Here is a 25062-nt window from a genome sequence, read left to right on the forward strand (position 1 = left end):
ACACACACACACACACACACACACACACACACACACACACACACACACACACACACACACACACACACACACACACACACAGCAGAGTGCTCATGCTTTTTAGTTTTATTGACATGTGGATGTTCGATGTTTGACTCCTAATGTAACTTCCCATCACGCGTACTCTCTTTCCCTTGCTTGCATTGAAACACGCTTACACAGTATTATGCACTTTCTGCATCTTTGGCATCTTGCTTTCAAATTCCATTTCATTCTGCATTATAATTCAGGAATTATGTTTTTCAAACGGTATTTAGTCTCAATTTATTTTCTTCTGCCAGTGTGCTATTAGCTCATCGGCTTGTTCCCTCACTTTACTCCCTTTTTGACCTTGACAAATCAGGCATTTGTTTGAATTATTAAGTAGGATATGTAAGTAACAAAAATAGGATGAACTGTTTGGCATCATCCATACAAAACCAAATAGATCATCAAACGCAGTCAATCACGCACAACATACACACATTCAACTCTCTGATCAATTGTTGGCCTCAGGCTGTGGTGGCTTGCCGACACTGAGGAGGGAGCCTGGTTAACACCCAGTGGTTCACCGCAGTGCAGTGTGCACTCACTTACAATTGTTCCCTCTATCACAAAGACCAGCCAGAAAAAAAAACACTCTTTATGTATCATATTATTATAAGTGCATGCTGGTCTCACAATTTCAGTCAAAATTAGGACTTCTTTTTTTGTTTTATCCTTATTATGCAAACCATTTCAAAGAAACACGTAAAAGTTAAATCAAAAGTATATTGAAATAACGCAAAAGTATAACTTATCATTTTAGAAACAGGAAGCCAGAGAGGTGTAACAGGGTGAAATGAACCCATGTTGAAAGTTTTATTCATGTTAAGAGGAAAGTGAGTGACAGATGTCAACACTTTCAAGAAAAGTGATCTTAATCACAACTGCTATTGACTTATGTAACTCAAGATTATACAGCATCAGTTCCATTAAAGCATTGAAAAGCATTTGTTTTACCCATATTCTTTTTCTTTACAAAGATGGTTATATGAAAGAAGTCCAGGCTCTCTGCAGATCAAGCACAGCTACATCATTTTATGTAATCATAAAGAGGAAAAACAAGTTGCAACCCTTTAAAACGTATTACCTGACACCTCAGCTCCTCAGTAGCATCTTACAGCTCGTTCTTGTAATTAACTAGAAACTCTAAACTCTGTCTGGTTCATCCTCATTGCTCTCAAAGCAGCTTGCATCAGGCAGCTGCTACACACTACCTGCTCAGCGCCAAATGAAAGACAGACAAATTAGCGAGTAGCTGGTCAACCCAGTGGAGCATTTAGCAGCTAAAGAGACAAATATTTCCCTCAGGAGTTGGTGAAAACCAATACCAGAGCTGAAAGGAAAATTAATACTGGACTTATTAGTTTAGGTGGGGACAAACATCATTCCAAATCGATGCTAATGTTAGTACACATCGGCTGGATGTGTATATAAACCTTGAGCAGGGAACTTAAGCACTACTGTAACAGCAGAGGCAACAACAGAAGGCTGCAGCTTCACTGGACTTCATCTCAATATGAATTTGTGCGACTACATAAACAAAAAGAAGGGCGGTGTTGAAAAACCACATGCTTGATCAACAAAACGTCCGCAAAAAGGCGAAAATGTGACGATATCTCCTCGATCTCACTTTATATGCTCCCCCGTATGTTTGTAAGACTTTCATCCCACACATTCTGTAGGACATCTGTGTGTTTCCCTCTCTCTTTAGCATCACAGTGATAATGAAAACCAGCCGCTAAACAATGACACGGTGGTTTAATTCTCATTACAGAGATATTATCGACATATCCATGATGTGCCTTAAAAACAATAAACGAAATAAACTATCTATATTAAAACAGTTTTTGATACACAGGTCCTGCTTAGAATATGCATCTTTGAGATGCTATACAATATTTAAGAGAAACTCGGTTTCAAAGCATCTGAAAATATTATACTAAGAAACATAAAGCATCATATGGTTAAAGTGCACAGCAAAGTAGGCTTAAACGTCCCACAAAGCCCCCACAATGTTAAAGGAAGTGCTACTCTGACCCATGTCTGATCATCTGAAACACCTGAATAATAAATGTTTCCACCTGTAAGCTAATATTGTCTTTTCTGCTTTCCGCTTCTCAAATATGATATGATCTTTGTACTGTTGATCAAATTAAACGAGCAGCTTAAATACATTATATTAAGTTGTGGGCCATAACAATGACAATTTTTTAATATTTTCTTACATTTCCTAGATAAAACATGAAATCGAGAAGATAATCAGATTGACCTAAAGTAAGAATTCTCATCAGGTGATCCTTAAAATAAACAGAGGTCAGTATATAATTACATTAAAAATATTTTTTCAGATACTCTAGAAACCTTTGGCTCAGATAGCCAATGAAAACATTGGAATAAAGCAGGGGTCTCTTTGTCTATGTAAAAAGGACCTGCGTTTCACAAACAGTGTAATTGTCCTTTGAGCAGTGAGTGCAAATGTAATTAATACTTTCATCATGTGAGTTATCCAGATATACCAACAGCGTTAAAGCTTTTAAAAATACTTCTAACCAGTTTTTAAAGCATAACTCTTGATCCATGTGCAGTTCAAAATGGCATGTCTTGTTTCTTCTAACATTCACCAGCTTCAGTCCAACTCATTTGTGCTGCACCAACAACAAACACACAGTGGAGGTCACTGAGGAAGGAAGAGTGCCCATAGAAGTCGTGACCTTTGCCCCCAAAGCTGATCCAAGGTCAGTGGAGAACAGTGACCAGTAGAGGGCATCAGACCACCAGGGTCGCTGGTTCCTCCTTTTCACCATGGCCTGTTGCAGTCTTCATCCAAAGCAGAATGAGTCAGACATTTTCTTGATGTGACTTGTGCCAAAGCTTCATTTATAATTTACAACAGCTATATTAATAGTCCTCATGTGCGATTTTATATTCAAGAAGTTTAGAAATTTGAATCTTAAACAAATATGTAAAACATCGAGTAGATTTCTCCTTGTGATATTTCAGAACATCTTCCACTTCTGTCTGTGTTATTTTTTTCTTTTACAAATATTAACAACATTCACATACAGTGTTCTCACTTCAGAATTAATCTATTGTTAAACTAATGTTTTTAATTAACTATATTAATAATACTATTTTGACATTGTGAGTTATGAAACTGGATTGATGATGTAAGAAATTCAGAGAAGACACAAATATATTTTACCACATTTACCTTTTGGTAAAAGGTTCGTAGTCCATGTTTTCTTTTGATTTATGCATGTATAAAACTATGTGCACTCAGTCTGTGTGATCAGTGTTTTGCATTGTACATTTCCAAGTGCATACAAATTTCCTGCAGCACTGCGGTATCTTCACATTATACCGCAGCCCCTCGCTCTCCCTGCCTCTCTCTCCCTCCCCTATACCTCCTCTGTCACTCAACCTAACCTCTAAAGTCTTTCTAAGAAACACATTTTTCCTTTTCCACTCATCCCCTGTTTATATTTTTCTCTCTCCATCACAGTGTCTGTCACATCTCCACAATCCTGTTAAATCCTTCCTTACAATCTCCATCACCTCCTTTGTCCTTGGTTTATTTGTTCCAAAGCTACATTTTATCACGTTTTATCACCTCTCCGTCCGCTTCATCTTAAATGGTCTGTGCTCCAAGCTCAGTATTTACTCTCATCCACATCTAAAAGTACAGAATAAGTGATTATGAGGAGTCAGTGTCTCTCCTTCCCTCCCTAATGCTCCCGTTTCCTAACAGGGGGAGGCGCTCATGTGCATGTGTGTGTGATAGTGAGGGGGTGGTACAGGCGATGGAGGCATGGCCATGGGGAGAGCCTGGCCTTGGGGGTGTGAGCCGTGCGACCTGGTGAGGGTGTGTGTGGAGTAGACAGCAGACTGTGGGGGCATCTGGTAGCTCCCTGCAGATGAAGACCCAGAGGGGGGGCTGCCCTGCCCGTGGTGGCCACTTTTGGGTTGCTGTGGGGGGGCCTGGTTGAGCTGGATGGAGATGTCGCTGGAGGCGTTAGAGGTGCTGCGGCCTCGCTTCGGCGGAGGCCAGGAGGATTCTGGGTGTAGGAACTGGCCGCTGTAGTCACTGCTCTCGGACAGGCGGGGGCGGTAGAGTGCAGGGTGGGGGCGGTACATCTCCTCCTCGGCGTAGCGCTTCATAAACAGATAGACTGACATCACCCCGGCCCCCTGAGACAGTGAATGAAGCAGGAACAGATGAGGGGGGGGGGGGGGGGGGGGTAAGATGGGACAGCGAGAGAGGAAAGGGAGTTAAAGTTGCGTAATTAAATGGAGTTCAAAGACAAATACATTTTGAAAGAAGCAGTAAAAAGTGACAGCTGGGGAGATTTAAGTTACTGATAGAGGTGGGAGAAGAGGTGAACGTATGTGCTTTTAATTTAGAAAGACGAGGCTAAGCTTGAAGCTCTTTTAAGCTCATGTAAAACAGATATGAAGGGAAGGAAATGCAAAAGGAGGAGACAGATGGGGAGGAGGGGAGGAGGTTAGTGTCCACTGCACCACATTAAGAGCAGTGCTGCTGATGATGGGAAAGAGGCACGAGGGAGCAGGGGGGAGGGGATGTGGAAAGATGAGCAAAAGATCACATGAAAACCTCACTACACATCGGTGCACGTACACACGCACACACACACACATCACCCCCCCCCCCCCCATGATACCTCACCATATCCACAGAATACTAATCGTCTTAGCTTCTTGCACACTCAGCGTGCAATACTTAACCATGGAAATGAGAATACATTATCTGGGTGCACTCTCAATCTTGTTCCCATATCTGTGGGGCTAACACACACAAACCCACCTCTTTGAGTAGGAATGAAGAGGCAGCGAAGGCGAAGGACCAGCCGTAGTGGTAGTTGAAGAACTGCTCGGGCTCCCTGGGCCGGTTCATCACCTCGTCATTAATACTGGAGATGTAGAGCACCAGACCCACCACCAGACTGAGGCCTACACACACACACACACACACACACACACACACACACACACACACACACACACACACACACACACACACACACACACACACACACACACACACACACACACACACACACACACACACACACACACACACACACATTGCACATTAACAATGACAGTGAGTCAGATACAGTAGCCAGCGAGGAGGTCATTATGTGGCCATTCAGACAGCTGCACCAGTGTTTAAGAGAGTGAAGCGATTAGACTGCAAAATGTTCTGATTAATAAAGAGATGGCAGAGAGAGTGTGTATGTTGTTTCATGATGACAGATAAGGAGCATAAAGATGAATGACCTGCAAAGAGGAAAACACTCGAAAGATTCAAAACAACGTGAAGCTAAATAATGGTCAGAACGATAAGCTTTTATACAACACGTTTGACCTTTTGACTGCACTCTTATGTCTTCTTACTTCTGTTGTTGTTTCTAAGTCAATGTCTGTGTATGTGTATGGGGAAAGAATCTGTATAATTGCCTTGGCTTTCTTCCTCCCCTGCAGCAACCCAGTCTCATGCAAAATTACATTTCAACACTGCTGATTTGTTTAGCCAAAATGTGTTCTGAGGGAAACATAATTACCTCTGCCAGGGAGGTTATGTTTTGGTTCAGTTTGTTTGTCTGTTTGTTAACTTGATAGGATTAAAGAAACACCACTGGCCTGATGTTCATGGAACTTGGTGAAAGGGTGTAGCATAAGCCAAGACAACACATTACATTTTGCAGAAGATTCTAACCACAGGCGAGATGGAAGAATTATTATTATTATTATTATTTAACATTGGGAGGTCTGCATCCTCCATATTATGTTTGGCACATTTTTCCTATGAGTGTAGGAAGTGGTTTGGTGTGTGTTTAAGTTTAAGAACTTTCAGAGTTTTTAGAGAAAGACATTGTGTATGGTTAATTGTTAATAAACTGTCCCGTGCTTCAAGTCCCTCTTGAAATCATCAATATTTAACCAGAATCTTTACTGAACTTTTACTATGTGCCTTTGGTGCTTTAAATACAACCTTAAATGTGGAAATAAAAGTAAACTTGGTAGCCTAGATATAAAAAAACATTTGGCGATAGGCAGGAAAACTATTTAACAAAACATTGTCGGCAAACCACAAATACATTAATGTAAGTATTATAATCCCAGCCAGTTCCTTTTGGGGTAAAAAGAAAATTATTTAAAAAAAATAGTGATCCACAACCTAATTCAGATAAATAAAACTAAACAAAAGTAATCCTTTACTAAACATACACTGAAAAAAGGGGGACTGGCCATCTGTTGGATTTATCCAAGCCTATTGTGTGAATGTTATACAATTGCCTCATGTTCCGAAGCAAAATGTAATAGTATTGAGTAGAATCTACATTTTATGTGGAGAGAGTACATGAACTTGTTTAGGTCATGTTGGGATAAAATGAGTCAATCAAATAAATGTATCAATTCCACCGCAATATACCCCGCGAAATCGCGCAATGCATTTCTTTGTGGAAGAAGACAGCAGCAAGGAAGGCAGCTCTGTCCCGCCATTACCCAGCTTGGATCGGTAAGTATGGATGGTTGGAATACATTGGAATATTAGTTAATGCGTAACTATATGTAATATAATGCATTGAAAGTCACCAACATAAGTTAATGAACTGTCATGAAGTTATTTGCTCTCGTGCTGTTGAATTACCATGTGCTACGTTTCCTCTGTGAAAATGGCGGGTGGGGCCCGCCGCAAGGTGTTGGTTCGTAGTTACTTAATGCTATCTGTTAATTTAGCCATTGTTAGCTAACGTCGCATTAGGATTAACGTTAGCTTTCAAACGAAAGCTTTGGTCAACGAGCAGTACGAGTTTACATTACTGTCTTTTAATTAAGAGGCTGGGGCGCTCACTTTTTAACCAAGCCACGCTCCAAAGTTATGCTAAATTTTAGCAAGGGAAAAACGGCAATACTTTTTTAATGTCAATGCTGTTGTTGCTGCTGCAGATTGCTGCTGTAGATTGCCGTCAGACGACCGTAGTGCCTCTGCTGTGGCTCAAGTTCTGTGGTGAGTATGTATTTTATCTGTAAATAACAGGATTAGAAGTGTGGGTATCGTTTATCAGAATTATGATACCAGTAGGCTACCCTTAAAACCTGATTGGGGTATGTTAGAAATTAAAATCAATGTTTTAATGGGGAAATGTAGTTTAAACATGCCGTCAGTTTTAATGCTCTTTTATACTGAAAAACCAGAAATTCTTGTGCACAAGCAGTTAAGCTTTTATTCTGAAAATCCTTCATCTCCGGTTAGCATTTAGCATGTGGCTAATATACGATTTCCTAAAGAGGTGAATTTAGTAGCGAAATGATATGGAGTGGTGCAAACCGAAGCCTACTGATTTAACACTACAACTATAGATGTCGAGGTACTACTATGCTGAATATTAAATGAAGGTACAGTTTATTTGAATACATTATTGTTTACAGACGAGAGTAGCATGTGACAACATCCGGAATGACCGGAAACCAAACGAGCCGAGAAGTATTGTTTAGAGTATTGATTACAGCGTTTAAAATGTGTTAAATGAAAAGTGATGAAAGAGAATATGAGGAGAAACGGCGTGTTAAGCATATATTGAATGTGAAAAGAACCTATCCTCTGTTTAAATGCAATAACGGACATTGGAGACGAGGTGAGCCGGCTGGCGGGGAGGAGCCAGCAGAGGATATATAAACAGCACCGGAGGAGAGATCTATTCTCTTCTCTTCCCTATTGAGGAGAGCCAGATCACAGCTGTTTGTCTGACTGAACAATATCATGCTTGTGACCAACCCGCGCCTTTTTAAATTAAAGTACCCAATTGAACTTTCACAGAGACTCCATTTAGTCTCCTATTTTAAAGCTTCTCCCCTGGTCGGGAGAATAACGAACACAGTTAACAGGTACTAACGGGGCTAACGGCTACTTAAGGGCTAACGGCTTAGCATGGTTAGCAGTCCGGTGCATCAGCTTTAGGGCATATATGTTTGTGCGTCATTCTAGGTGATACAGACAGGCTATATGCTCTAGTTACCAGAAGCACATGGCTAATTATTATGCAGCACATGGTTAATTATTATGCAGACTGACATCATCTGACTTTCCCAGTGCCCCATGTAGCAGTGATTATTATGATAAGGATAGGTATCTTTTGACTTGAGAAGTCGATACTACTTGGTACCAGATTATTTCGGTAGGTACCCAGCCGTATATATACATGTACATTGAAGGGAGCAATGGTGTCATTTACATTTTCAGATGCAGACATGTATATTGGCTATTTGTTGATCTGCTATAAAAAAGATTGGCATCATCCCTCAAAATAACATAATCTGTTGACCTGTAGAGTCTTAGCCGTGGGAAGTCATTTTACTTAGGGGGTGAGGCCAAAAGTGGGGAGAGATTTCAACAGTAACATGAACATAATAGTAACCATTAAAAAATGTACACCATTCACCAACAGGGGGTGCTGCAGCACCTCCAGAACCCCTACTTCCCGTATGTGTAGAGTATTTACAATTTTTGTCTATAGAAATACTGTTTTGCATTGTATAAGTGTTTTTTGTGTTGCTCTTTGTTGCAGCAGATTGAAACGCGAACTCTGTGCGTGTCTGGAGTCGGCGCTTTTACTGTGGGCTCAAATTGATGTGGTGAGAATACAATTGTATTTTGGTTTAACCCTGTCCCACTCGGTGTGATTGGCCATTGTGTGATGTGTCATACTTTTTGAAATGCTTTTTATAAACAGTTGTGTCACTACTGTTACTTAGACCTTCCCCATTTTATTATTGATTGATGTTTGTTATTTCATTTTGACAGCTTGTCTTACATTTTTGTCAGAATTTTCTCATTAGACATTAATCCTTCTTTGTTTCCATTTGTCTTTTGCAGTGAATGGTGCTGCAAGTTTGCCAGAATGTTGCTGTGAATGTGGCGTTGTAAGGCCTGCCCCTCAGTTTTACCAAGTAGGTCCCAAATATTAAAACATTATCGAGTGAAACATAGATATTATGGGAATAATAATCGTTTTCCTTGTGTATATGTAAGCTGCCCCTGCACTTTTAAAACGTGGAATGCGCTTTTAATTCATTTGAATAGATTTCATGTGACTAAAACCAGTCATCAATCCAAGAGCTGTATATTTAGGTGCCAGTTATGTCCTTGTAAGGATCTTGTCTCGGAAAGGTATTACTGGGCTCACATTAATGCACACCTTAACAAAAATGAGGTTGTAACTTGCATGTTTTTAGATTGCAACTTTCAAACAAATATCTACGGAACATTTAAATCCCACTGGAGCAGAAAACATACTTATTATTCAATTACAGATTTTAAACCAGAAATTGTGACATCAACCACCTTTGTTTCTCTGGAATCTGCGCAAAATACTTCAGATGATGAAATAGGTGAGGCATACTCTGATGCACAACCAGATTGCAGTGTTTATGCCCCGAATGACCTTCCAAATGTAATTGAACAAACTTTTGCAGCAGCTTTGTTAAAGTTGGAACATTTAACCCATGTACCAAGCACAGCAATCAATGATTTTTTGCTAGAGCTTCACAACTTAACTAGCTCTCTCTCGAGTTCCCACACTGATGGCGTTCTAGTTGATATTTTTCAGAAGCACAAACTCCAGGTTGACAGAGCTATCATAGAGGAAATAACCACTTCTCTGTGCACTGGGAATCCTATAAATAAAGCCATAGAGAAGGGTGGTCCTTTGAGTTCTACATATCAACGTAAGCAGTATTACAAGGCAAACTTTAATATTGTTGAACCAGTTGAATGTATTTTGGATGCTAAAGAGAAGAAAACCTTCCAGTATGTCCCCATTCTTGAATCTCTACAGGTGCTGTTGAATAGGAAAGATATTGTGGACAAGTTAGTTTGTAGTCACAAAACGCAAAGGGAAACAGAGACAGCAAAAGAAATTGTGTACAAGTGTTTCAGGGATGGTCTGCATTGTAAGCAAAACAGTTTATTGTCAGGTCAAGAGTTAAGGGTATCTATTGGTTTGTATGTTGATGACTTTGAGGTCTGTAACCCTCTTGGCACCTCCCGTAAAACCCACAAACTTTGTGCTGTGTACTGGGTGCTGAGTAACCTACCCCCAGGGTCTCATTCCTCTTTGTCCTCCATTTACTTAGCTATTTTGTGCAAAACAGACAATGTTAAGACCTATGGCTATGACAAGGTTTTAGAGCCACTTCTACGTGATCTCAGGTCTTTGGAAGTTGATGGAATTTTTGTCGCACAACTGGGAACATCGCTCAAAGGTACAGTTCAAACTATTGCTGCAGACAATTTAGGAGCTCATGGATTAGCGGGTTTTGTTGAGAATTTTTCAGGCACCTATTTTTGTCGTTTTTGTACTGCAACAGCTTCAGACATTGCATCAAATGAGGTTAGAGCAGGAACTTTCAGCCTCAGAACAAAAGAAATACATGACACTCATGTCAGAACAGCCCTAGATAGTGGCAGCAGCTGTTTTGGAGTTAAAAGAGCTTGTCCTTTGACTAAAGCGCTTTCTCATTTTAATGTCATCAGTGGCTACCCTCCTGACATTGCCCACGATCTCTTTGAAGGCATTGTGCCTGTTGAAATAGCACATTGTCTAACATTTCTAATCTCAAAGAAGTACATAACCTTGGAAGATATTAACAATTCCATTCTACATTTCCCATACAAGTGGACAGACAAAACAAATAAGCCTCATATTTTGCCACACAATCTCTCACACAGGAAAACCATAGGTGGTAATGCCCATGAAAACTGGTGCTTGTTAAGATTGCTCCCATTTATAATTGGGCCTAAGATTCCTGAGCATGATCCAGCATGGCAGGTCTTGTTGGACCTAAAACAGATTGCTGAGCTTGTGGTTTCCCCAGTTCACAACGACGAGTCTATTGCATACCTTGAGAGCAAAATTTCAGACCATAGACAAAGGTATCAAGAGGTTTTTCCTAACAATAGACTGCGTCCCAAACACCACTACATAGAACATTACCCACAACTAATAAGGTTTTTTGGGCCTCTTGTGGGACTTTGGACTATGAGGTTTGAGGCAAAGCACAGTTTCTTTAAAAACATAATCAAACACACCAGTTGCTTTAAAAACGTGCCCCTATCTCTGGCTGTGAAACATCAGTTTATGATTGGCTACCACTTGTCGTCTCCAAGTATTGATAAACAAATGCTGGATGTCTCAGATGTATCTTCTGTCCCCTTAGATGTTTTGAAGGAGGAGCTAGTTCAAGCTTTTAAACAGAAAGATCCTGACATATCTGAAATACACCTTGCAAAAAATGTTTGGAGCAAGGGAATAAACTACAGGACAGGTATGGTAGTTGTCCATGGGTCGGAAGGTGGCTTGCCCGAATTTGGGGAAATCCATCAAATATGCATTTTGCATCAGAGAGTGTTTTTTGTCTTGAAACTGCTGTGTGGATGGTATAGTGAGCACTACAGAGCCTTTGAGGTGACTCCATCTCCGTCACGAGAACTTGCTCTTGTGGAAGTCTGTGAACTGGTCGATGAGTATCCCTTGGCCGCCTATCTGGTTGGATGTGTGCGGATGGTGACCTTGAAGAGATCAATCTGTGTCTGAGGTAAAGCAACAAATTAAACACTGCTTGGGCAGGTACAGACTAAAGTACAGAGAATAGGTACCGTTGGGTACTGGTATCGGTTCAAACACATATATATATATATATATAAACAATAGATGGCTCATGGGAGATTTTCCAGCGTAGCTCACCGGCCGCCATCTTGCTGCAGTCACCAGCTACTGTTGTAAGGTGAGTGATCTGCACAAAAATACTCTTAACTCGCTGAAATCTTGACTGATTTACAAACGGTTTGGTTTATTATAAACGTTATTAGCATGGCTATGATACAGGAGACAACAAGACATGTTGAAAAAAAAATCATAATTATAAGTATGCAGTACCATAACTACATCTTTGATGTTTATAACAAACCAACCCGTTTGAAAATTGAGCAAACTATGGTTATTTAAATAGTAAACCATAATGTTATGAATGAGCGAGCTGACTGCAGCAAGATGGCGGCCATGTTGCAACGTCGGTCTCCATTGGCCAGCAGCATGGGTGAGCCATCTATTGTTTATATCTATGGGTTCAAATGTGAACAGTACCCAACCCTATACATTGGTCCAATAACATTGTTATTGTTCTTCACAATGAACCCTTTTAAAAAATGACAAGCATTCACTCTTCTACCAAGCCCCATGTACTTGAAATAAAACTAATTCTAAACCTTTTATTGTTTATATACTCTCTTTCCTAACAGACGGTGAAGAAAGACCATGATGACATCAGCTGTTCTCAGAGTAATCCTAGGGGCTGACAGCTGTCAGAGGGTGGTGATTTCTGCTGGCCTGCCTTCAACTGTGAATGAACTGGAGAATGAGATAAAGACTCAGTGTAATGTAAAGGAACCCTTTCGGCTGCAGTTCATGGACACGCTTTTTGGCGATGAATTTATGAACTTAACTTCCATGGGAGAAATACAAGACAAAGCTACAGTCAAGGTCATATACACATCATGCAGACCTCTCAATGCTGATGCAGATCAATGTGTGGACAGTTGCTCCTTTCCACCAACCAGTCATCCTGATGACACCACATCTTCTCTAGGCGACAGCACCGGGATTCTCACATCTCCAGAGTCCACTTCTTCACGGTCTTCATGGCCAGGTGTGTTCCATGTTCCCCGTTTTTCGTATGATGCAGAGATTAAGCTTGAAAAGGCCCACAGAGTTCTCAGAGAAGAAGGGACACTGTTGATCCCTGATTCAAAGCTCAAGTCTGATATACTAGAGGGGTTGATTCAGGAGGTAGTTAAGCACAAAGTCTACGCCACGGACAGGGAGTTTGACCAAGTTGCAGAGGCGCTCGTCATGAAGCATCCATGTTTACAAGAAAAAGGCTCAGCCTCTGGCTATGGGGGATGGAAGACTAGTCTCAAATACAAGTTGTCCAACTACCGCACACATCTCCGGAAAGTGGGATGTCCTGAAGTATGTGTAAATACTTTGAAACATAAACCAGAAGGGAAACGTTCTCCTGCTTTTAAAGTTAAGAAACCAAAGAGGGGTGAAGTGGCCTACTGCCCTGACTTTCCACTTGGAGAATGCGCCCAGTCCTTGGAGAAGATGAGGGTTGAACTCCTTTCAGATTACAAGAAGCGTAATAACAGAGAGACAGTTAAGGCTAAAATGGAGAAAACATTTGCATTGAGAAGACAAGAAGTCATTAGTGATGTTCCCATGACCAGTGATGTACAAGAGAGATGGCCAGCTCTCTTTGGTGTAATGGAGGTGAGTACAAAGATAATGGTGTAACTTTTTGTGCTGTAGATGGTATATGCAACTGTTAGAGTAAAGCTTGGCCCCATTACGATGTTGTTCAGAAGTAGGTGCAAATGAATGCTGGATGTTGAAAAGCTGATGCTTCACTGCATTGCTGGCTTAAATGTGTAAGAAGAAGGTGAAGTAGTAGGAATATTTGAAAAAGTGGGAACATGATTGAAGCAGATGAGTAGGGCTTGAGTTTAAGGATGTCCGTCATCCCGGGGGCCGAAAAAAATAGGATTGAGGAGGAGGAACATTTATTTAGCGAGGAATTTGGGCTTAGAGTTAAAAGGAAAAATACCGTGATAACGTCATAAATTAAAATGACTGCAAGTTTTGTTTAGCACAAGTTCTTATTAAACCTCCTTGAGAACAGAAACACACAGCACATACTGCTGGTGTCATGTCCCTACTGGTTTTCAGACTAACTGGTTTCCACATGTTGTGTTTACCGAACACAACAGTTGTGGTCTGCCTCTGTCATCAGATTCGTCACACATTCACAAACATATTATTGGCGATTTTCAGGTCCAAATCTCGTATCTACTGTGGCGAATATGATTGTATAAGTTAGCACTACATCAAAGCCGCCTAAAAAAATAAGTTTGTCTAAAATATATCAGATCGCGTCAAGCTGGATTACATCTCGGTAGAGCAAAATGCTTTCAGCATTCACACCCAATATTCCATAGCCGAAATCAAATGCTGAGCAAACATGCATAGTGCATACAGTTATGTGATTGGCAGCTGTAAGTTTAATGAAACAAATGTGTGTATGTCAGTGGGCCGTGTTGTTAAAAAATGGTTTCATTTTTTTTTCAGGTTAACGCAGAGTTCAAGCGGATTACAACTATGGCTCTACAGTCAAGGTTCCTGTCACAGCTTGACCTACACTCCGCAAGTCTGCTGAGGGTGTTCTCGAAAAAATCGGGGCAGCAGGGCAAGAAGTTAAAAGACATGGCTGCCATGATGACGGTAAGAACTTTTGAACTGTGTGTATATGTGTAGATATGTGTGTGTGTGTGTGTGTATATATATAATATTTCCTTTTTGGCATTAGGTCAGTCTAAAATCAATTACAATGGTAAATTATCCCAAAATGTGACCACTCCATAGGTTCAATTTGATTAAAATGTCCCTATATTCTTTGTTTTAATCCTTAAGGAAGACATCGATGCTGACAGGGAGTGCCTCATTAAAGGACTCTGCATCTACCTCAATGAGGATCCTGAGGATCTGGTGAAGGAGTACATGGTGAGTGTGTGCTAAAGTAGTAGGCCACATACAAAAAAGAAGTTAGTTTGAACATGTTTTTAAGAAGAAAAATAGCCTCAGTTAAAAGAACCTCATTTGACCAGATATACCAGACCATATTACCAGACATGTTACTTAGCTGTCTTCCTGAAATTGATATTATAATTGGTTTTGTTAGAATTAACATGGTCTATCATGATTTGTGTTCTTCTGATTCCAGAAACACATTCAAATACTAATGCAATAGTCTTAAGGACAGCTCTATCCTCCTCAGGCTGCAGTATCTTCCACCTGTAGGGCTTATATTACATCACATAGGATGAATTATGAATCAGGAGTAGTACCTAATGCTTTGCTCATTAGTCTCCAGCATTTGGTGGATTCTCTCCAACCTTCTCCTCTTTTTAAAGTCGCTGATATATATATTACCAATAATAATTACCATTCACTCAATTTAATGTACAACCTACAATCTGATAGCCAGGCTGGTGAAACCCACAGGTGAAAACAAACCAGGTATTCTTCTTCGCAAGCATTGTGCTAATTAGTGTAGTGCCACAGTAGAGTCAAATAAGCAAATTGTGTCTTAATGAGGTCCGAGTAAAAAAAATCTTATCCTTAAAGAAATAATTTATCTTCCACCAGGACATGACTGAGGCCAACACACTACGTGAGGTAGAAGAAACAACAGTGGGGATCTATGTTGCCAGAGAGACTCCCAGCAGTGACTATTCTGATGTCGGAGTTATCCTCGAGGGTGTGGTGGTGCTTCAGGATCTGGAGAATGTGGCTCTTGCAGCTGTAATGCTGTTTGGACTCATGTATGCCCTAAACATGAATTACCCGTTGAAGCTCCGCAACACCTTAGAAGTTATTCAGAAGCTTATAATGGAGGTGGATGCATCTGACCTTTCAAGAAAGGCCCAAAACTTGAAGAGGAAAATGCACGAGTGAAGAGAGCTCACTGTCCATGTTCACTGTCCATGTTCACGGCTCGCTGTTCCTACACTGTTCTTGTAGTTGAGATGCAGAGTATACATTCCTGGACTGAGTGGTGTGGCTGGTTCTCCCACCATCGCAGTTATTGATGCCTTATAAAAAGCAGGGGATGCTTTATTTATATATATATATATATATATATATATATATATATATTGTTTTTTTGTTTACGTTGTTGTTGTTGTAACGAAATTGCTAAACGATATGTAAGGTCCTTTTTAATATTTGTACTTCTCAAATTGGAGATTAGTTTTGGAAAGACTTGAGTGATTATTTAATCTCCAGGTTCTTGAATAAAGGTCTTGAAACAAAACTTTCTAATCGTTTTCAATGCAAAAAAAGTGGGTTATGTTTACTTTTAAAATCTGTTTCATATTTACATAAAATTATATTTATAAATATAATGTATAACAAAAAAAATTACAATTCTGAAAACATGTAATAGACATGGGAATATTAAAATAACAAATATTGCTAGAGTTATGTGATCAAATAGTGTTGGAATAAAAGGGATTGAATTGTGTTTGAATAAAGTGATCAACATGGGTTGGAGTAAAATGATGAAAGTGTTTAATTTACTTTATTGAAACACATTTCAATAACTTTGAATCAACACAAAGTAATTGCGTTGATTGGACATAAATCGTTTGTGTTGATTTAAAACAATTCTATAGGTTGCTGCCAAAGCAAATTATTTGTGTGCAACAAATGTCCACAATTGAATTGAGTAAATCCAATGTGTTCTTTTTTTCAGTGTAATACCAATAAAAAGTACCTTAAATTTACCTGACATATTGTAATGACATATTTTAACTACCTAAGGACATAACTACCTGTTTACTGTACATTTATATATTTTTTAAATAAAAAAAAGATAGAAAAAACATTAAAAGGAGAGAAAAAAGGACTTCATGTAGCACTGTAAACTAACTGTAAAAAAACATCATATGCAAAACTGGGCTTTCAATTACCCTTTTCACCCGAAGCATCACATTCAACATTAAAACCTCATCCTCCAAGAACCCTCTCCACTTTGCCTCAGAAATGTTAAATGCATGAGACACAACATATGGCCAACATCGAAGAATCAATATTCAAAGAAAGCTGCATGCTGTAAACAGCATATACGAGTATTTTTAGCTTTCGCTGCAAAATTCAAATGTTCCACCGGGCTGTCAAGCATTTATGTCCTTCGCAATAAACTAGTCATTGCGAAGGACATAAATGCTACTTTAAAAGGCTGTGTTGTCAAGAAAATGCAGAAACCATGGTGCTGTCAATCCATGCAGTTGAAGTACATCTTAATCTAAAAAAGTAACTCCGGAGAATTGAAGGAAACACGCATTCATGTGCACAGTGAGAGCAGAAGAGTGAGGTGAAAGGCTGTGTGTGTGTGTGTGTGTGTGTGTGTGTGTGTGTGTGTGTGTGTGTGTGTGTGTGTGTGTGTGTGTGTGTGTGTGTGTGTGTGTGTGTGTGTGTGTGTGTGTGTGTGTGTGTGTGTGTGTGTGTGTGTGTGTGTGTGTGTGTGTGTGTGTGTGTGTGTGTGTGTGTGTGTGTGTGTGTGTGTGTGTGTGTGGCTAGCATTAATATACTTGTGGGGACCTACATCTGTTTACACAGTCACGTGTGGGGACTCGCCTCCCTTATGGGGAAAAAATGGAGGTCCCCATAAGGGGAATCATTCATTTTAGGGTGAAGACTTGGTTAGGGTTAAGGTTAGGCATGTGTTGGTTATGGTTAAGGTTAGGATAAGTCTCCAGGAAATGTATGTAAGTCAATGTAATGTCCCCTCAAGTGATGTATACATGGTATGTGTGTGTGTGTGTGTGTGTGTGTGTGTGTGTGTGTGTGTGTGTGTGTGTGTGTGTGTGTGTGTGTGTGTGTGTGTGTGTGTGTGTGTGTGTGTGTGTGTGTGTGTGTGTGTGTGTGTGTGCGTGCGTGCGTGCGTGCGTGTGACAGAAAAGGGAAGAAATAGAGTTACATGATGTGTCTAAGAGTACAAAAGCGTAAGATCTAAGAGAGCAACATCTAACCATACTTCAACTTATGTTGCTCCATGCTGGGTTTCTTTGCTTTAAATTCTGTAATATTATCCAGACTAGGACCAACATAAAGTACACTATTTACCAAACCACTGTCTTGATGATGCCAACAAAAGCCAGGCTCACAATACTCAGTAGTTCAAAAACCACACACAACATTCTAGAATATACTGTGAATGATAGAGAGAGTAGGAAATGAGGAAGAGGAGTGAATGAGAGAGAAAAACTGAGAGGCTTGGTGAGCAGGAGGAGGGGGGAGTAGGAAAGGCAGGAGGAAGGCTTTGCTTATAGAGAGAGGCTTAGTGCAGCAGAATATCTTACCGCTGAAAAGCAATTTGATACACTTGCCCCTTATTAACACCCTATTATTAAAATACCTCATAAAGTGAAACACTGCGACACTTCCAGTCTATAAACATTACATAACCCACGTTATATAACAACTATTATTCTGCAACACCCTTTATCAGCAGGCAACCGCCACAGCAGTCAGGAGCTGTTGCGGGATCCCCGTCTCTTTGATGCTCTGCAGCTTCCTTCTCAAACATGTGAAGTGGAACAGCCTTCAGAAAACATGAGCTCCAATTTGGGTCCTGACAGTCTTTACAAAGAGGACAAGAAATGGGAGCATTACAGCCACCTGCTGTTCAAGAAGGTTCACTACACTCAGACTGAAAATCAAGCCCAAAGACCCGCTCATGTCCTAAATCCATCATCGCTCAAATACAACCCGTTTAAGTCCAAAGTCATGCAAAGACAGAAAAGAAGGAAACTTTCACCCTGCAGTCCTCAAAACTAATTGAAATCTAGTCACCCTTTTCTATGACGGCCTACACACCTGCATCATCCACTAAAAAAAGAGCTGTGATGGAGTGTCTGCACGTGTGACACAGGACACACCAGGCTGCTGTAATCAATCACAGAGCGAAGGTGTGATGACAGCTGGACATGAGTAATGAGTCCCACCTGAGAGGATGAAGAAGATGCCGGACACAAAGGCCAGGATAGTGCGCTGAGGCCGGATGTGTCCGATGTTACTGATGACGAAGGCCGTGAAGACGAAGAGCAGCGACACCATGGGGAAGGGTGTGGCGGTCCGTACCATCTCTGTGGTGGGGGGGAGAGGGCACAGAGTTACACAGAGCTGATGTCATGTGTCCTCAAACTGCTGGGAGAGGTGAGGGATAGTGTTTCTGGAGATAAGATAATAAGTATTAGTTCATCAGAGCTAGAATATAAATTATGCTCAGATATGTGGAGATGCCGTAACTTTTATCACTCAAAAGGGATTGGAAAGAGTATTCCCTTCTTTGGTGAAGCGTGAAATTGCTTTTTAACTATGGGAGGGTTATGATATAAAATGTTGCTGGGACGTAACCACAGAACAAAGCAACACGGGAGAAACCAAACTAAGTTATACATTTTCAGTTAGTATCTTATCTACATTGAATATTAATTACAGCACTATTGACTTTAATAAACCAAAACTCTTGTTTCCTGAATCAAAGAAAACTAATTGATATTTTATATTTAAAGATTTAAAATTCCTTAAAAATATATCTTCATTCATGAGGATGATCGGCTTTTCTTAACCGCGTTAACGTAGTTAATCTGATCACTGCAGATGAACCAGTGCTATTACTAAGGGCTGCCACTAGCTAATACTTTCATTTATTAAACTGTTCATTATTGTCTAAAATGTATCATGATTCATTTCAAAATGTCACAGTTCCTCAGAGTCCAAGTCAAATCAGATAGTGTGTAAAGTCGCTGTTGTGTGTTTTACTCACTGAGGATATTTGCAGTGTTTTCAGTGGTGATCTCAATATCAGGTTCAGTGAAGTACTCCGATGCGACACATCTCCCGTTTTCTGCTCCTGAGACAAAAAAAACGTAGAAAACAATTCAATGTTGGGGTTTCCCTTAAGGACCAAAGTGAGTGATGCATGAGGAGGCAAAACAATGGCCTAGGCAACCATTATGTTTTGTGACATGCAGGTGCAGAAGCCCATTTCCTGTTTTCTATCAGTTATTGTGTGTTTGTATGCACACACATATAGCAGCACTGTACAGTCATCTTTTCATTTCTGAATGTGAATGTTTAAAGATGTTGGTGTATCTTCCTACCAGCCACGAAGCAAACTCTCCAGAGGCCTGAATGTAGCGCCATCTTCACCTCCATGCTCTGATTCTGCTGCAGGATGATGCCCTCCACCATGATCAGCCAGTAGTCTGTGGACACGGCCACCCCCACCAGCAGCAGCCCGCAGGCCCCGAATACCGTGGACAGGATGGTCAACGCACGGCTGCTACATGAACTCATCTGGGGGGGGGGGGGGGGGGAGGTTAGACCAGATGAGGAATTACAAGTCATAAATGCAGAGACACACAGAGGTACATTTGATAGGGGTCGTGTAGGGAGGTCATCAGGAACGAGGGAGACGGATATGTGACGCGCACACATGCAAAGAGCTAGTGGCTATCGTCCTGTCTCGCCTTGTTATTGCTGAGGATGAGTTAGTGACAAATACGTTAGCAACCAATCCTGTTAAAGGTCAGAGAGGAGCCAATGCAACAGATGATGACTGGACGATGAACCACTGAACTCAGGCAAGAAACATAGATAAATAGTGGAAACACACACACACACACACACACACACACACACACACACACACACACACACACACACACACACACACACACACACACACACACACACACACACACACACACACACACACACACACACACACACACACACACACACACACACACACACACACACACAGAGATCAGAGCAGGGAGGAGAGGTCCTGTGTGACTCACACATGGTCTTTCTGTGATTTACTTATGGTTGACTGGAAAAGACTCCACTGCAGATCCTTTGAGTATGCTGTCTCTATGCATTTGTGAGTTTCCCTGAACGTGTGCGTGATTGTTTAGCCGCTATAGCCTCTGCTTAATTTGGACCACTGTTCAGTATCATCAGCTTGACACGAACAAATGCACGTAGAAAACACAGAGCGGTGTCGGTGTTTACTGTAATCACAGTCGTTTTGTTCAGCATGCCTTACACTGAGAGGATATCTTCATGTTAAGCTTCACTGACGTGTTTTTTGCATTTTTATTTTATTCAAATTTCTCAAAGTCCAAGGTGAAGTCTTTAAATGTATCGTTTGGCTGTCCATTCCTGGAGATAATCACTTTAATGTGATGTAAAACGCAGTGAATGAGTGAATGTCCTTCTTTAAGTTGCTGAAGAAATGATTTTTCAACATGAACAATATAATTTTTAGGGTTAAGTGATTATCAAAATTGTTTGAATCTTTCTGCCGAACGACTTATCCTTCTGTCAAGTAATCGTTGCAGCTGAAAATAAGTTGTATTCGTTTTTAGCTTACTTAAAGAAAAGGATGCTGGGATAGTACAATCTCCCAGTGGCTGCATGCACTTCACGTTGTGTTTCAGGTGCTGAAAAGGATACTTAAGTGACTTTAAATGAAATGTGACACAGCAATAACTGGCTGGAAGAGGCCAATTATTGGCATGAAGTAATGCACCTGCTCTGCAACAAAACACACTCTGACAGCCATCTCAGCCTTCAGAACATCGGCCCTAATGTGTACAAAGAAAACTTTCCCAACATCATTACAGAGACTGTGCTGGCGGACAAGAGGCTTAATGGAGCTTATACACCAAAGTCTGACCCTTACTGTCACAAGATAATTGACATTCGTTGTAACAGGAAATGTTTTCCCTTCTCTTCCGGTTCAGTTGGCAACTACTCAAGCTTTCCCCTCTTGTTCATATCTGACAGGAGGGAAATCAGGCATATTCTTCTGCTGATGTAACACTGCTGCTTCACGGTTTGCAAAGGGGCGTGTCTTTGAAATGATTTCCTCTGATGCAATGGAGGCTGATTTGCATACTTGTGGACTGCCTGCTTGACTGTTATCAATAAAAAATGTACAATGCTGCAGCTGACCAGATTCCTTTTTGTAGTTTTTTTTAATCATTCTCTGTAAACCTTCACCTATGCGTTATTACATCCAGTACATGACATTAAATCCTGGCCACTGAACTCATCTACGGTACCTTGTATGTCTTGTGGAGTGAGCCATTTGAATATCAATATATGGTAAAAATATATCATGTTCAATCCGTGGAATGAATTCCTAGTTGACCGTTTTATCAGACACTTAAGAGCGCTTCGACAAAAGAAAATGAAAGCCAAACTAATGACTTAAACATGAGAACTACTTTATTCTTCTTCTGGTCTTTCTTTGTATGACAAACCTTTGAGTCTTTGAAAAGCAGAGTTATAATAGATACAGCCATTCTGCTGGGGAATAAACTATTAAAGATTAAGCTTGGCTCCTTCTTATCTGGAAAGGCCATTGTGTGAGACGTGACCACTATAGAAGTTGCCTCGGCTTCTGTGCAGCACCGGGGATGAATAGAGCTTCTTTTGTGAGCGCGGCGTATGTGTAAGAACAGAGCTGGCTGGTGGTAAAGGGTACGCATCACAGAAATCCTCTGAGAAATGACAAGTTTGGGCATGTCAAAGCTAAAAGGAGAACATGATGCACAGGGTGGGTTACTAATGTGATGGAGAGATGTAAGGGGGGGGGGGGGGAGTATGACCAACCGCAATCCAGTCGCACAAACAGGTTGGATAAAAGATGGAAGAGCAGAGCGATCAAGAGTACAACAATTACAAGTGACATTATGCAACCATCTAAGACACAACTGAAGATTTGTTTACACTATCTCTCTTTTATTTTCCCTTTTCTTTTATCAGAGATTGTAAATCGTGCGGCAGGCCCGGAAGTAGCCACCGTGGCTGTCGACACTTTAGGCGGACAAGAGTTTGAGCCGGTGTGATTGAGAGATTTCAAGGTAATTCAAAAACAACTCACTTGAATGACATGTGAAATTACTAAAGGCAAAGAAAAGGGGAGATGTGAAGTGGGGGTGAACAATCACACCTGCAGCCTTTGGAGGATGTGCCAAAGTGGTTAGGAATGAGTGAGAATCAATTGGCATTGCAACCCAGCAGAATTGAGTGGATGAGCCTGAGTGGCTCTTCCAGACTCATTCAGCCCCACGGACAGCACCCTCATCTCTCTGAGAAGGACTGCACCGTCAAACAGAACACATAGATAGAAATATAGAAATACATCCTGCTGGTTCTTAATGGAGTTGGACACAAATGATTGGGACAGATTCACCTCTTCACCCCCCAGGCACTGTGTCCATATCAGCCCTCAAAACGTGTCTAAAGAGCTGTTGCAGTTTTGAGATAAATGGCCATTGGGATTGAGATTGAGCAGAAAAAATGCCTGCTAGATTTGTGATAACTATCCTATTTTAGCGCTGGGAGACAGGCCCTTCGCTCCATCGCCCAGAAAGTAATGAGCCAATTGAATTTGTTAGATAGGAGCCACAAGGGGGACAAAAGGTTTAATTCTCTCTAATCTGTCACAATCTACAGACTGACATCACCTCTCAGCCTCACAGGAAAGGAAGAGAAAGAGGGAGAGATGCCAAGAGGAGAGGAAATGGAAATGTGCTGAAGAAAAGAGATCAGCAGAGAGAGGAGGATGAAACTATGTTTGGAGTCTTTGAGGCAGAAACAGCACGAGTACATGTAGATTTAGGTTAACACAGGGAAAGACCTTGGTCCAAAAAATGGAAGGAGTACCCAACATGGACGCGCACGATGGGGATGCGCCTACACCTGTTTCAAACTAACCAACCTTGACTGTGTAGCGTCTTAAAAATCAGCCCGGGAGGAGGACGGAATCACTCAGGGAAAAATAAATGACTTCATAACGACTAACTGAAGATATCGTGACTCAATGGGTGGGTTGCTCATGATTTCTCGGAGCATTTCAGCTGCGCAGCCATACTCTGGTGAAACTCGCACCGTTTTCACGGAGCCGAGCGAATAGTTAGACAACGTTTTTTCTGTTAAACTACATTCATGTAATAGGGGTTCTGTATCCTGGTACAGGGCTGACTGAGGCAGTGATGTGCGCATAGGATTGTCTAACCCCCCCTCCCTCCTCCCCCCTGCTGTCACACACACTCACACGCGGAGTTTGGAGATGATAAACACAGATCAGCGAACATGTGAGCAACTCGCAGACAAAATGTGGATGAAATGGGGAGAAAACATGAATAGCTCGGCATGCAGGTATAACATTTAGCTCCGATATGTTAAATGAAAGATGAGCGGTTGTCTTTACGCTAACACGACATGAGGACACGTTATGAATGCTGCGCTTTTCACAGCTGTCATCACACACACACCAACACACATTTGACATGACTGAGTCAGGTTTTAAAAAGGCGTCATCGCCCAAAGAAACGCACAACTGTAGTTAATTTAAAGAAGGGGGAAAATACTTACCCTGCCACGAGAGTCGTGCGCACACGTCAGTAGCCAAGAAACCTCACACCAGGGAGGCTTGGTTGGTTTTGGACTCTCTCCCTCTCTCTCTCTTCTGTGTGTTTTCCCTTAAGCCCCCTTACCCATCCTCTAAATCCCTCACTCTCTCTTTCAGTCAATCTGTCCCAGGCACTGCGGTGGATTGGTTCAGCGAGCTACTTTGGCTACAAAAGAGACATAGCAGGAGCAGGGGGGAGAGAAGTGTTGGAGAGAGAAAGGGAGAGATAGTGAGCGCGCGAGAGAGAGAGAGAGAGAGAGAGAGAGAGAGAGAGAGGGAGGGAGAGAGAAAGTGAGAGCGAGGGAGAGACAGAGGGAGGGAGGGAGCGGTCATGTTAAACAACTATTCTTTAACTTATTGTCTATTTTAAGATGTGTTTTGTATAATGCTATTCATTAACGTATTTGTATTGTGTTGCATAATGTAAGTTAGATAGTGTAGTTGGAGTTTAGCTCTTTAAAAATATTTTTAAATTATTTGTATTGGCTTTTTTATTACATTTCATATCCTTTTTACTTCTTATCACAGAGCCAGTTATGTATCAAACACAAAAGTGCACTGACCTGAGGAAAGGGGCTAAATACATGAAGGTTGATTAAGTTATTGAAACCATTTCTTGCTTGTTTTCTTAGAATCCCTCAAATGTTTTACTTAGATTGTGAACAAAGGCTTACTTCATGTAATGGCTATGCTGTACTTAAGTGTACCAACAAAGCAGACCAATAACTAATTAACAGCATTACGTATTACATATCATTAAAACAAAATGCAGTAGATCAGCTTTCCTGTGGTAGCCGTAGTTCATTTATGATCTTGTTAAAAACTTTGATTTAACACATATTATGAAATCACATGAATAACAGT

At 40.9% G+C, this 25062-nt stretch overlaps 2 protein-coding genes across 4 annotated transcripts; one reads left to right on the forward strand and one right to left on the reverse strand.

The window, feature by feature from the left end:
- Positions 1-841: 841 nt before the first annotated feature.
- On the reverse strand, positions 842-24406 carry LOC307013583 (voltage-dependent calcium channel gamma-7 subunit-like). Its single transcript, XM_079640999.1, has 6 exons — positions 24162-24406; positions 19871-20066; positions 19534-19620; positions 18710-18850; positions 4886-5031; positions 842-4251 (listed from the first exon to the last, which is right to left on the reverse strand). The coding sequence occupies exons 2-6, from the start codon at positions 20064-20066 to the stop codon at positions 3805-3807; spliced, it is 1017 nt and encodes a 338-aa protein (XP_079497125.1). The 5' UTR covers positions 24162-24406; the 3' UTR covers positions 842-3804.
- LOC307013582 (uncharacterized protein) lies at positions 6348-16014 on the forward strand. Of its 3 annotated transcripts, none has more exons than XM_079640997.1 (8): positions 6348-6604; positions 7036-7096; positions 8655-8721; positions 8963-9036; positions 12386-13415; positions 14271-14423; positions 14613-14702; positions 15348-16014. In XM_079640997.1, exons 5-8 carry the CDS (start codon positions 12402-12404, stop codon positions 15654-15656), a joined length of 1566 nt encoding a protein of 521 aa, XP_079497123.1. In that variant the 5' UTR covers positions 6348-6604; positions 7036-7096; positions 8655-8721; positions 8963-9036; positions 12386-12401; the 3' UTR covers positions 15657-16014. The 3 variants fall into 3 exon arrangements, with proteins under 3 accessions (XP_079497123.1, XP_079497122.1, XP_079497124.1); XM_079640996.1 differs by having other exon boundaries at positions 6349-6604; positions 8963-11682; XM_079640998.1 differs by lacking the exons at positions 6348-6604; positions 7036-7096; positions 8655-8721; positions 8963-9036 and having other exon boundaries at positions 11772-13415.
- Positions 24407-25062: the final 656 nt, after the last annotated feature.

The sequence above is a fragment of the Notothenia rossii genome (assembly GCF_949606895.1).
Source record: "Notothenia rossii genome assembly, chromosome: 7".
NCBI lineage: Eukaryota > Metazoa > Chordata > Actinopteri > Perciformes > Nototheniidae > Notothenia > Notothenia rossii.

What these genes read in the sequence shown, in the direction of transcription:
- LOC307013582 (XM_079640997.1), top strand. Translation starts at nt 12,402, where the DNA reads ATGATGACATCAGCTGTTCTCAGAGTAATCCTAGGGGCTGACAGCTGT. An exon ending in ACATGGCTGCCATGATGACG is followed by an intron (nt 14,424 to 14,612) that starts GTAAGAACTTTT and finishes TTAATCCTTAAG; the next exon opens with GAAGACATCGATGCTGACAG. An exon ending in ATCTGGTGAAGGAGTACATG is followed by an intron (nt 14,703 to 15,347) that starts GTGAGTGTGTGC and finishes ATCTTCCACCAG; the next exon opens with GACATGACTGAGGCCAACAC.
- LOC307013583 (XM_079640999.1), bottom strand. Translation starts at nt 20,066, where the DNA reads ATGAGTTCATGTAGCAGCCGTGCGTTGACCATCCTGTCCACGGTATTC. An exon ending in GAGAGTTTGCTTCGTGGCTG is followed by an intron (nt 19,621 to 19,870) that starts GTAGGAAGATAC and finishes TTTTTGTCTCAG; the next exon opens with GAGCAGAAAACGGGAGATGT. An exon ending in CTTCATTCCTACTCAAAGAG is followed by an intron (nt 4,252 to 4,885) that starts GTGGGTTTGTGT and finishes TCACTGTCTCAG; the next exon opens with GGGGCCGGGGTGATGTCAGT.